We start from the raw sequence: 13482 nt of genomic DNA on the forward strand, positions 1-13482 counted from the left end.
CAAATAGTTTTGAAGGCAGCTCTGAGGGGGTGAAAACAAACAGTTGAGGAGAGTGGCAGAACTTTATGAACTGTTCTCCTTGTCACTTAACCTCATAACTGACCACGTTCTTCGTAATTTTCAGTTATATGTTGTCTAGAATTAGTTTTTGATAAATTTGGAAATATAAGTAGAAATTGTGTATCGTGTCATTCGTAACCTCGTGCTTGTGAAGTGTTATGTTTAATGTCCTTTAATAAGTATAAGTAACCCTTAACTTGTAAAGAAGTGTTAAGATGAATGTCTCTTAATGAGTACAAGTAACCTAGAACTTGTAAAGAAGTGTTAAGATGAATGTCTCTTAATGAGTAAAAGTAACTTAGAACTTGTGAAGAAGTGTTATGTTGAATGTCTCTTAATGAATACAAGTAACCTAGAACTTGTGAAGAAGTGTTATGTTGAATGTCTCTTAATGAGTACAAGTAACCTAGAACTTGTAAAGAAGTGTTATGTTGAATGTCTCTTAATGAGTACAAGTAACCTAGAACTTGTAAAGAAGTGTTATGTTGAATGTCTCTTAATGAGTACAAGTAACCTGGAGCTTGTGAAGAAGTGTTATGTTGAATGTGTCTTAATGAGTACAAGTAACCTAGAACTTGTAAAGAAGTGTTATGTTGAATGTCTCTTAATGAGTATAAGTAACCTGGAGCTTGTGAAGAAGTGTTATGTTGAATGTGTCTTAATGAGTACAAGTAACCTAGAACTTGTAAAGAAGTGTTATGTTGAATGTCTCTTAATGAGTACAAGTAACCTAGAACTTGTGAAGAAGTGTTATGTTGAATGTCTCTTAATGAGTATAAGTAACCTAGAACTTGTGAAGAAGTGTTATGTTGAATGTCTCTTAATGAGTACAAGAAACTTGAACTTGTGAAGAAGTGTTATGTTGAATGTCTCTTAATGAGTACAAGTAACCTAGAACTTGTGAAGAAGTGTTATGTTGAATGTCTCTTAATGAGTACAAGTAACCTGGTGCTTGTGAAGAAGTGTTATGTTGAATGTGTCTTAATGAGTACAAGTAACCTAGAACTTGTAAAGAAGTGTTATGTTGAATGTCTCTTAATGAGTACAAGTAACCTGGAGCTTGTGAAGAAGTGTTATGTTGAATGTGTCTTAATGAGTACAAGTAACCTGGAGCTTGTGAAGAAGTGTTATGTTGAATGTCTCTTAATGAGTACAAGTAACCTGGAGCTTGTGAAGAAGTGTTATGTTGAATGTCTCTTAATGAGTATAAGTAACCTAGAACTTGTAAAGAAGTGTTATGTTGAATGTCTCTTAATGAGTACAAGTAACCTGGAGCTTGTGAAGAAGTGTTATGTTGAATGTCTCTTAATGAGTACAAGTAACCTGGAGCTTGTGAAGAAGTGTTATGTTGAATGTCTCTTAATGAGTACAAGTAACCTAGAACTTGTAAAGAAGTGTTATGTTGAATGTCTCTTAATGAGTACAAGTAACCTAGAACTTGTGAAGAAGTGTTATGTTGAATGTCTCTTAATGAGTACAAGTAACCTGGAGCTTGTGAAGAAGTGTTATGTTGAATGTCTCTTAATGAGTACAAGTAACCTGGAGCTTGTGAAGAAGTGTTATGTTGAATGTCTCTTAATGAGTACAAGTAACCTAGAGCTTGTAAAGAAGTGTTATGTTGAATGTGTCCTAATGATTACAAGTAACCTAGAGCTTGTAAAGAAGTGTTATGTTGAATGTCTCTTAATGAGTACATGTAACCTAGAGCTTGTGAAGAAGTGTTATGTTGAATGTCTCTTAATGAGTACAAGTAACCTAGAACTTTCTAAGAAGTGTTATGTTGAATGTCTCTTAATGAGTACAAGTAACCTAGAACTTGTAAAGAAGTGTTATGTTGAATGTCTCTTAATGAGTACAAGTAACCTGGAGCTTGTGAAGAAGTGTTATGTTGAATGTCTCTTAATGAGTACAAGTAACCTGGAGCTTGTGAAGAAGTGTTATGTTGAATGTCCTTTAATAAGTATAAGTAACCCTGAGCTTGTAAAGAAGTGTTAAGATGAATGTCTCTTAATGAGTACAAGTAACCTAGAACTTGTAAAGAAGTGTTAAGATGAATGTCTCTTAATGAGTAAAAGTAACTTCGAACTTGTGAAGAAGTGTTATGTTGAATGTCTCTTAATGAATACAAGTAACCTAGAACTTGTGAAGAAGTGTTATGTTGAATGTCTCTTAATGAGTACAAGTAACCTAGAACTTGTAAAGAAGTGTTATGTTGAATGTCTCTTAATGAGTACAAGTAACCTAGAACTTGTAAAGAAGTGTTATGTTGAATGTCTCTTAATGAGTACAAGTAACCTGGAGCTTGTGAAGAAGTGTTATGTTGAATGTGTCTTAATGAGTACAAGTAACCTAGAACTTGTAAAGAAGTGTTATGTTGAATGTCTCTTAATGAGTATAAGTAACCTGGAGCTTGTGAAGAAGTGTTATGTTGAATGTCTCTTAATGAGTACAAGTAACCTAGAACTTGTAAAGAAGTGTTATGTTGAATGTCTCTTAATGAGTACAAGTAACCTAGAACTTGTGAAGAAGTGTTATGTTGAATGTCTCTTAATGAGTACAAGTAACCTGGAGCTTGTGAAGAAGTGTTATGTTGAATGTCTCTTAATGAGTACAAGTAACCTAGAGCTTGTAAAGAAGTGTTATGTTGAATGTGTCCTAATGATTACAAGTAACCTAGAGCTTGTAAAGAAGTGTTATGTTGAATGTCTCTTAATGAGTACATGTAACCTAGAGCTTGTGAAGAAGTGTTATGTTGAATGTCTCTTAATGAGTACAAGTAACCTAGAACTTTCTAAGAAGTGTTATGTTGAATGTCTCTTAATGAGTACAAGTAACCTAGAACTTGTAAAGAAGTGTTATGTTGAATGTCTCTTAATGAGTACAAGTAACCTGGAGCTTGTGAAGAAGTGTTATGTTGAATGTCTCTTAATGAGTACAAGTAACCTGGAGCTTGTGAAGAAGTGTTATGTTGAATGTCTCTTAATGAGTACAAGTAACCTGGAGCTTGTGAAGAAGTGTTATGTTGAGTGTATCTTAATGAGTAGAAGTAACCTAGAGCTTGTGAAGAAGTGTCATGTTGAATGTATTTTAATGAGTACAAGTAACCTGGAGCTTGTGAAGGAGTGTTATGTTGAATGTGTCTTAATGAGTACAAGTAACCTGGAGCTTGTGAAGAAGTGTTATGTTGAATGTATCTTAATGAGTAGAAGTAACCTAAAACTTGTAAAGAAGTGTTAAGATGAATGTCTCTTAATGAGTAAAAGTAACTTAGAACTTGTGAAGAAGTGTTATGTTGAATGTCTCTTAATGAATACAAGTAACCTAGAACTTGTGAAGAAGTGTTATGTTGAATGTCTCTTAATGAGTACAAGTAACCTAGAACTTGTAAAGAAGTGTTATGTTGAATGTCTCTTAATGAGTACAAGTAACCTAGAACTTGTAAAGAAGTGTTATGTTGAATGTCTCTTAATGAGTACAAGTAACCTAGAACTTGTAAAGAAGTGTTATGTTGAATGTCTCTTAATGAGTACAAGTAACCTGGAGCTTGTGAAGAAGTGTTATGTTGAATGTGTCTTAATGAGTACAAGTAACCTAGAACTTGTAAAGAAGTGTTATGTTGAATGTCTCTTAATGAGTATAAGTAACCTGGAGCTTGTGAAGAAGTGTTATGTTGAATGTGTCTTAATGAGTACAAGTAACCTAGAACTTGTAAAGAAGTGTTATGTTGAATGTCTCTTAATGAGTACAAGTAACCTAGAACTTGTGAAGAAGTGTTATGTTGAATGTCTCTTAATGAGTATAAGTAACCTAGAACTTGTGAAGAAGTGTTATGTTGAATGTCTCTTAATGAGTACAAGAAACTTGGAACTTGTGAAGAAGTGTTATGTTGAATGTCTCTTAATGAGTACAAGTAACCTAGAACTTGTGAAGAAGTGTTATGTTGAATGTCTCTTAATGAGTACAAGTAACCTGGAGCTTGTGAAGAAGTGTTATGTTGAATGTGTCTTAATGAGTACAAGTAACCTAGAACTTGTAAAGAAGTGTTATGTTGAATGTCTCTTAATGAGTACAAGTAACCTGGAGCTTGTGAAGAAGTGTTATGTTGAATGTGTCTTAATGAGTACAAGTAACCTGGAGCTTGTGAAGAAGTGTTATGTTGAATGTCTCTTAATGAGTACAAGTAACCTGGAGCTTGTGAAGAAGTGTTATGTTGAATGTCTCTTAATGAGTATAAGTAACCTAGAACTTGTAAAGAAGTGTTATGTTGAATGTCTCTTAATGAGTACAAGTAACCTGGAGCTTGTGAAGAAGTGTTATGTTGAATGTCTCTTAATGAGTACAAGTAACCTGGAGCTTGTGAAGAAGTGTTATGTTGAATGTCTCTTAATGAGTACAAGTAACCTAGAACTTGTAAAGAAGTGTTATGTTGAATGTCTCTTAATGAGTACAAGTAACCTAGAACTTGTGAAGAAGTGTTATGTTGAATGTCTCTTAATGAGTACAAGTAACCTGAGCTTGTGAAGAAGTGTTATGTTGAATGTCTCTTAATGAGTACAAGTAACCTGGAGCTTGTGAAGAAGTGTTATGTTGAATGTCTCTTAATGAGTACAAGTAACCTAGAGCTTGTAAAGAAGTGTTATGTTGAATGTGTCCTAATGATTACAAGTAACCTAGAGCTTGTAAAGAAGTGTTATGTTGAATGTCTCTTAATGAGTACATGTAACCTAGAGCTTGTGAAGAAGTGTTATGTTGAATGTCTCTTAATGAGTACAAGTAACCTAGAACTTTCTAAGAAGTGTTATGTTGAATGTCTCTTAATGAGTACAAGTAACCTAGAACTTGTGAAGAAGTGTTATGTTGAATGTCTCTTAATGAGTACAAGTAACCTGGAGCTTGTGAAGAAGTGTTATGTTGAATGTCTCTTAATGAGTACAAGTAACCTGGAGCTTGTGAAGAAGTGTTATGTTGAGTGTATCTTAATGAGTAGAAGTAACCTAGAGCTTGTGAAGAAGTGTCATGTTGAATGTCTTTTAATGAGTACAAGTAACCTGGAGCTTGTGAAGAAGTGTTATGTTGAATGTGTCTTAATGAGTACAAGTAACCTGGAGCTTGTGAAGAAGTGTTATGTTGAATGTCTCTTAATGAGTAGAAGTAACCTAGAGCTTGTGAAGAAGTGTTATGTTGAATGTATCTTAATGAGTAGAAGTAACCTAGAACTTGTGAAGAAGTGTTATGTTGAATGTCTCTTAATGAGTACAAGTAACCTAGAACTTGTGAAGAAGTGTTATGTTGAATGTCTCTTAACGAGTACAAGTAACCTAGAGCTTGTGAAGAAGTGTTATGTTGAATGTCTCTTAATGAGTACAAGTAACCTAGAACTTGTGAAGAAGTGTTATGTTGAATGTCTCTTAATGAGTACAAGTAACCTGGAGCTTGTGAAGAAGTGTTATGTTGAATGTCTCTTAATGAGTACAAGTAACCTGGAGCTTGTGAAGAAGTGTTATGTTGAATGTCTCTTAACGAGTACAAGTAACCTGGAGCTTGTGAAGAAGTGTTATGTTGAATGTCTCTTAACGAGTACAAGTAACCTAGAACTTGTGAAGAAGTGTTATGTTGAATGTCTTTTAATGAGTACAAGTAACCTAGAACTTGTGAAGAAGTGTTATGTTGAATGTGTCTTAATGAGTACAAGTAACCTGGAGCTTGTGAAGAAGTGTTATGTTGAATGTCTCTTAATGAGTACAAGTAACCTGGAGCTTGTGAAGAAGTGTTATGTTGAATGTCTCTTAATGAGTACAAGTAACCTAGAGCTTGTAAAGAAGTGTTATGTTGAATGTGTCCTAATGATTACAAGTAACCTAGAGCTTGTAAAGAAGTGTTATGTTGAATGTCTCTTAATGAGTACATGTAACCTAGAGCTTGTGAAGAAGTGTTATGTTGAATGTCTCTTAATGAGTACAAGTAACCTAGAACTTTCTAAGAAGTGTTATGTTGAATGTCTCTTAATGAGTACAAGTAACCTAGAACTTGTAAAGAAGTGTTATGTTGAATGTCTCTTAATGAGTACAAGTAACCTGGAGCTTGTGAAGAAGTGTTATGTTGAATGTCTCTTAATGAGTACAAGTAACCTGGAGCTTGTGAAGAAGTGTTATGTTGAATGTCCTTTAATAAGTATAAGTAACCCTGAGCTTGTAAAGAAGTGTTAAGATGAATGTCTCTTAATGAGTAAAAGTAACTTCGAACTTGTGAAGAAGTGTTATGTTGAATGTCTCTTAATGAATACAAGTAACCTAGAACTTGTGAAGAAGTGTTATGTTGAATGTCTCTTAATGAGTACAAGTAACCTAGAACTTGTAAAGAAGTGTTATGTTGAATGTCTCTTAATGAGTACAAGTAACCTAGAACTTGTAAAGAAGTGTTATGTTGAATGTCTCTTAATGAGTACAAGTAACCTGGAGCTTGTGAAGAAGTGTTATGTTGAATGTGTCTTAATGAGTACAAGTAACCTAGAACTTGTAAAGAAGTGTTATGTTGAATGTCTCTTAATGAGTATAAGTAACCTGGAGCTTGTGAAGAAGTGTTATGTTGAATGTGTCTTAATGAGTACAAGTAACCTAGAACTTGTAAAGAAGTGTTATGTTGAATGTCTCTTAATGAGTACAAGTAACCTAGAACTTGTGAAGAAGTGTTATGTTGAATGTCTCTTAATGAGTATAAGTAACCTAGAACTTGTGAAGAAGTGTTATGTTGAATGTCTCTTAATGAGTACAAGAAACTTGGAACTTGTGAAGAAGTGTTATGTTGAATGTCTCTTAATGAGTACAAGTAACCTAGAACTTGTGAAGAAGTGTTATGTTGAATGTCTCTTAATGAGTACAAGTAACCTGGAGCTTGTGAAGAAGTGTTATGTTGAATGTGTCTTAATGAGTACAAGTAACCTGGAGCTTGTGAAGAAGTGTTATGTTGAATGTCTCTTAATGAGTACAAGTAACCTGGAGCTTGTGAAGAAGTGTTATGTTGAATGTCTCTTAATGAGTATAAGTAACCTAGAACTTGTAAAGAAGTGTTATGTTGAATGTCTCTTAATGAGTACAAGTAACCTGAGCTTGTGAAGAAGTGTTATGTTGAATGTCTCTTAATGAGTACAAGTAACCTGGAGCTTGTGAAGAAGTGTTATGTTGAATGTCTCTTAATGAGTACAAGTAACCTAGAACTTGTAAAGAAGTGTTATGTTGAATGTCTCTTAATGAGTACAAGTAACCTAGAACTTGTGAAGAAGTGTTATGTTGAATGTCTCTTAATGAGTACAAGTAACCTGGAGCTTGTGAAGAAGTGTTATGTTGAATGTCTCTTAATGAGTACAAGTAACCTAGAGCTTGTAAAGAAGTGTTATGTTGAATGTGTCCTAATGATTACAAGTAACCTAGAGCTTGTAAAGAAGTGTTATGTTGAATGTCTCTTAATGAGTACATGTAACCTAGAGCTTGTGAAGAAGTGTTATGTTGAATGTCTCTTAATGAGTACAAGTAACCTAGAACTTGTAAAGAAGTGTTATGTTGAATGTCTCTTAATGAGTACAAGTAACCTGGAGCTTGTGAAGAAGTGTTATGTTGAATGTCTCTTAATGAGTACAAGTAACCTGGAGCTTGTGAAGAAGTGTTATGTTGAATGTCTCTTAATGAGTACAAGTAACCTGGAGCTTGTGAAGAAGTGTTATGTTGAGTGTATCTTAATGAGTAGAAGTAACCTAGAGCTTGTGAAGAAGTGTCATGTTGAATGTATTTTAATGAGTACAAGTAACCTGGAGCTTGTGAAGGAGTGTTATGTTGAATGTGTCTTAATGAGTACAAGTAACCTGGAGCTTGTGAAGAAGTGTTATGTTGAATGTATCTTAATGAGTAGAAGTAACCTAAAACTTGTAAAGAAGTGTTAAGATGAATGTCTCTTAATGAGTAAAAGTAACTTAGAACTTGTGAAGAAGTGTTATGTTGAATGTCTCTTAATGAATACAAGTAACCTAGAACTTGTGAAGAAGTGTTATGTTGAATGTCTCTTAATGAGTACAAGTAACCTAGAACTTGTAAAGAAGTGTTATGTTGAATGTCTCTTAATGAGTACAAGTAACCTAGAACTTGTAAAGAAGTGTTATGTTGAATGTCTCTTAATGAGTACAAGTAACCTGGAGCTTGTGAAGAAGTGTTATGTTGAATGTGTCTTAATGAGTACAAGTAACCTAGAACTTGTAAAGAAGTGTTATGTTGAATGTCTCTTAATGAGTATAAGTAACCTGGAGCTTGTGAAGAAGTGTTATGTTGAATGTGTCTTAATGAGTACAAGTAACCTAGAACTTGTAAAGAAGTGTTATGTTGAATGTCTCTTAATGAGTACAAGTAACCTAGAACTTGTGAAGAAGTGTTATGTTGAATGTCTCTTAATGAGTACAAGAAACTTGGAACTTGTGAAGAAGTGTTATGTTGAATGTCTCTTAATGAGTACAAGTAACCTAGAACTTGTGAAGAAGTGTTATGTTGAATGTCTCTTAATGAGTACAAGTAACCTGGAGCTTGTGAAGAAGTGTTATGTTGAATGTGTCTTAATGAGTACAAGTAACCTAGAACTTGTAAAGAAGTGTTATGTTGAATGTCTCTTAATGAGTACAAGTAACCTGGAGCTTGTGAAGAAGTGTTATGTTGAATGTGTCTTAATGAGTACAAGTAACCTGGAGCTTGTGAAGAAGTGTTATGTTGAATGTCTCTTAATGAGTACAAGTAACCTGGAGCTTGTGAAGAAGTGTTATGTTGAATGTCTCTTAATGAGTATAAGTAACCTAGAACTTGTAAAGAAGTGTTATGTTGAATGTCTCTTAATGAGTACAAGTAACCTGGAGCTTGTGAAGAAGTGTTATGTTGAATGTCTCTTAATGAGTACAAGTAACCTAGAACTTGTAAAGAAGTGTTATGTTGAATGTCTCTTAATGAGTACAAGTAACCTAGAACTTGTGAAGAAGTGTTATGTTGAATGTCTCTTAATGAGTACAAGTAACCTGGAGCTTGTGAAGAAGTGTTATGTTGAATGTCTCTTAATGAGTACAAGTAACCTGAGCTTGTGAAGAAGTGTTATGTTGAATGTCTCTTAATGAGTACAAGTAACCTAGAGCTTGTAAAGAAGTGTTATGTTGAATGTGTCCTAATGATTACAAGTAACCTAGAGCTTGTAAAGAAGTGTTATGTTGAATGTCTCTTAATGAGTACATGTAACCTAGAGCTTGTGAAGAAGTGTTATGTTGAATGTCTCTTAATGAGTACAAGTAACCTAGAACTTTCTAAGAAGTGTTATGTTGAATGTCTCTTAATGAGTACAAGTAACCTAGAACTTGTAAAGAAGTGTTATGTTGAATGTCTCTTAATGAGTACAAGTAACCTGGAGCTTGTGAAGAAGTGTTATGTTGAATGTCTCTTAATGAGTACAAGTAACCTGGAGCTTGTGAAGAAGTGTTATGTTGAATGTCTCTTAATGAGTACAAGTAACCTGGAGCTTGTGAAGAAGTGTTATGTTGAGTGTATCTTAATGAGTAGAAGTAACCTAGAGCTTGTGAAGAAGTGTCATGTTGAATGTCTTTTAATGAGTACAAGTAACCTGGAGCTTGTGAAGAAGTGTTATGTTGAATGTGTCTTAATGAGTACAAGTAACCTGGAGCTTGTGAAGAAGTGTTATGTTGAATGTCTCTTAATGAGTAGAAGTAACCTAGAGCTTGTGAAGAAGTGTTATGTTGAATGTATCTTAATGAGTAGAAGTAACCTAGAACTTGTGAAGAAGTGTTATGTTGAATGTCTCTTAATGAGTACAAGTAACCTAGAACTTGTGAAGAAGTGTTATGTTGAATGTCTCTTAACGAGTACAAGTAACCTAGAGCTTGTGAAGAAGTGTTATGTTGAATGTCTCTTAATGAGTACAAGTAACCTAGAACTTGTGAAGAAGTGTTATGTTGAATGTCTCTTAATGAGTACAAGTAACCTGGAGCTTGTGAAGAAGTGTTATGTTGAATGTCTCTTAATGAGTACAAGTAACCTGGAGCTTGTGAAGAAGTGTTATGTTGAATGTCTCTTAACGAGTACAAGTAACCTGGAGCTTGTGAAGAAGTGTTATGTTGAATGTCTCTTAACGAGTACAAGTAACCTAGAACTTGTGAAGAAGTGTTATGTTGAATGTCTTTTAATGAGTACAAGTAACCTAGAACTTGTGAAGAAGTGTTATGTTGAATGTGTCTTAATGAGTACAAGTAACCTGGAGCTTGTGAAGAAGTGTTATGTTGAATGTCTCTTAACGAGTACAAGTAACCTAGAACTTGTGAAGAAGTGTTATGTTGAATGTCTCTTAACGAGTACAAGTAACCTAGAACTTGTGAAGAAGTGTTATGTTGAATGTCTCTTAACGAGTACAAGTAACCTAGAACTTGTGAAGAAGTGTTATGTTGAATGTCTTTTAATGAGTACAAGTAACCTAGAGCTTGTGAAGAAGTGTTATGTTGAATGTCTTTTAATGAGTACAAGTAACCTAGAGCTGTAATGACAGCTTGAACTTATCCCCTTAATACATGAAGAAAGGTTAGCATAACTGTATAAATGAGTATTTAGAAGGAAGTTTCTCTGTAAATGATATTAGTGTGTACCTTCTGTTACTGTAGAACTTATAAATTAAATGAGTGCATGTGCTGTGGCATGTACACATCTAATTAATGTTTTAACTAGAATACAGTTTTTTGGTGATTATTTACCTTATTATTTATTTACAGTTTGATATCTTCATTAATTTAGAGATACAATATTGAAAGTAGTGAAGTGTATCATACATAGAACCTTGATGTTACTTTTCCTCCCTTTAGTTTCTTTGTTTCCAAATATCTAACAGTTATATTAACCTTTCCTCTTATTTGCTTTGTTGTTTACATGGTTATTTAATTCTGTGTTGGACATTGAAAGTGAAGATTTTGTTTAATGTTTTAAACATTTAGCCCTACTGAAGTCAGTGTTTTTAGAACCATCATATAACGTCTAATAATAAATACCTTTTTACCAGAGAAAATGTACAGAGACAGCTATTGTATTGATGGACAGAAGTAGTTTGAGAGGACATTTTGAACTGATGGATCTGTGCTAGTAACTTGTAACTTTCTAAACAGATGCATGTTATCAATAATACTTTTGTTTAATTCAAATATGCATGAATGGCTGTTCCTTTTTTGAACTAGATGTTTGGAAAAATATGTTAATAAAACCTGCTTGTTAACTGAGTCAATTTTACAACCCGAAAATTATCAAATACAGGTTGCATTTTTGATTTTACAATAAGCCAGAAATTTGAAATTGGGATGAAATTTGAATGTAACTGGTGTAAGAAGATTTTATAAAGTTTAATGTATACTGAACTTACTAATGTTAGGTTCTATCAACCTTTTGACAGCTAGACATTTTGTATTTCTAGAAAGTGGGAGAAGTTGGAATATTTTATTAAATACTCCATAATTGTATAGTTGATTGAATAATCACATATTTTATTGAAGGCCATACAAACAATTTATCACGAGATTTAAGTTTGATGGACCTTATTAAAAAACCTTTATGGTCTCTGGTGATACAAATATTGGGCACACTGAGTATGCCCTTGTGGTAAGCAAGGGGGGTCAACTGTGGCTTGGGTTGTGCTCTTTTGCAAAAGGGTCACTTGTGGAAAATATGCAAGTTTAAGAATTGGGCATCTTGAGATGTTTTTAATAATGTACTGAGAAAAGAAATCACTATATTTCACTCAGATTGAATAATAGTGGTAGTAAGTTTGATTTACTTAAAACGTAGTGTATCACATATTCAACTTGAATGGTTTATATTTCAGAAGGTGTGTTATGGTTTATGTTGATACTTGTTTTTTATCACAGTCTTGTCTGCAATAATAGAAATTCTTATGAAAGTTTATTTCAATGTAATTTTAAAATTTTATTGTTGAGCTAATTTTGGGAGTATTGTACGCTTATAGCACCATATAATATTGTACGCTTATAGCACCATATAATATTGTACGCTTATAGCACCATATAATATTGTACGCTTATAGCACCATATAATATTGTACGCTTATGGCACCATATAATATTGTACGCTTATGGCACCATATAATATTGTACGCTTATGGCACCATATAATATTGTACGCTTATGGCACCATATAATATTGTACGCTTATGGCACCATATAATATTGTAATGCTTTATAGCACCATATATATTGCACGCTTATAGCACCATATAATATTGTGCGCTTATGGCACCATATAATATTGTATGCGCTTATGGCACCATATAATATTGTATGCTTATGGCACCATATAATGTTATACGCTTATGGCACCATATAATATTGTACGCTTATGGCACCATATATATGTAATGCTTTATGGCACCATATATAATGTTATGCGCTTATGGCACCATATAATATTGTACGCTTATGGCACCATATAATATTGTACGCTTATGGCACCATATAATATTGTACGCTTATGGCACCATATAATATTGTACGCTTATGGCACCATATAATATTGTACGCTTATGGCACCATATAATATTGTACGCTTATAGCACCATATAATATTGTATTGTACGCTTATAGCACTTTCTAATTTTCCCCACATTTCAGATTTAACCTTCAGTGCACTTCAGCGGTTTCATGTTTTTCTTCTGGACCCGCTGGGCCACTACCTCAAAACTCTTAGTGGGAGTTTTGTTGATAATGTACAATGTTTTCCAGTGTAATCTTTCTTAAGGTTGCAACTTTTTAGAAACAACTGGAAATATTTTTCAACATTCTACTTTCATTTCTCTAGTACCAATATTTTTTACTAATAATTCATTTTTAGCTAAGTGAGAGTAAAGAATTTAAAAAATGTTATTACACTAACTAGAAGTATCTGTCACTCTACTAACAAAGAAATATAGTAGATCACAAAATAATTGTTATATTAACTAGACTCAAAGTCTGAGCAAGTTACAAATTGTCAATATTTATATTTTTAAAACAGAATTTTCACTTTTATTTGTCTTTATTTTAGGTGGTATTTGAAGATGCTTCAATGCTGTCGATGTAAGCAATGGTTTCATGAAGGTAGGATCTTGTTAGAAATTCTTTAGATATGAACATGTAGATCAAAACTTTATAATATTTATACTGCTTTTTTTACACATTTTATCTTTGTGAAGTTGTCTTTGTTTTTTTTATATTTATTTACATTCTATACTATTGTGGATATTACTCATCTGGAGAAAGGTTTTACTCCAAAATAAACACTTTGACAAAAGTTCTGAAATGAAGTGTTGAAACTTTATGTGGTTAATAGTTATTATCACTTGTAACATACAGAATTTCAAAAA

The 13482-nt window shown here is 33.3% G+C and overlaps 1 protein-coding gene across 1 annotated transcript in view; it reads left to right on the forward strand.

Moving 5' to 3' along the window:
• Positions 1 to 13482, forward strand: part of LOC143250002 (metal-response element-binding transcription factor 2-like) — a 56287-nt gene that overhangs the window by 14756 nt on the left and 28049 nt on the right. The window contains exon 5 of the mRNA XM_076500638.1: positions 13164 to 13216. Within this exon, the coding sequence (XP_076356753.1) occupies positions 13164 to 13216 (53 nt within the window). The remainder of the gene's footprint in view (positions 1 to 13163; positions 13217 to 13482) is intronic.

Source organism: Tachypleus tridentatus, chromosome 4, assembly GCF_004210375.1.
Source record: "Tachypleus tridentatus isolate NWPU-2018 chromosome 4, ASM421037v1, whole genome shotgun sequence".
Lineage (NCBI taxonomy): Eukaryota > Metazoa > Arthropoda > Merostomata > Xiphosura > Limulidae > Tachypleus > Tachypleus tridentatus.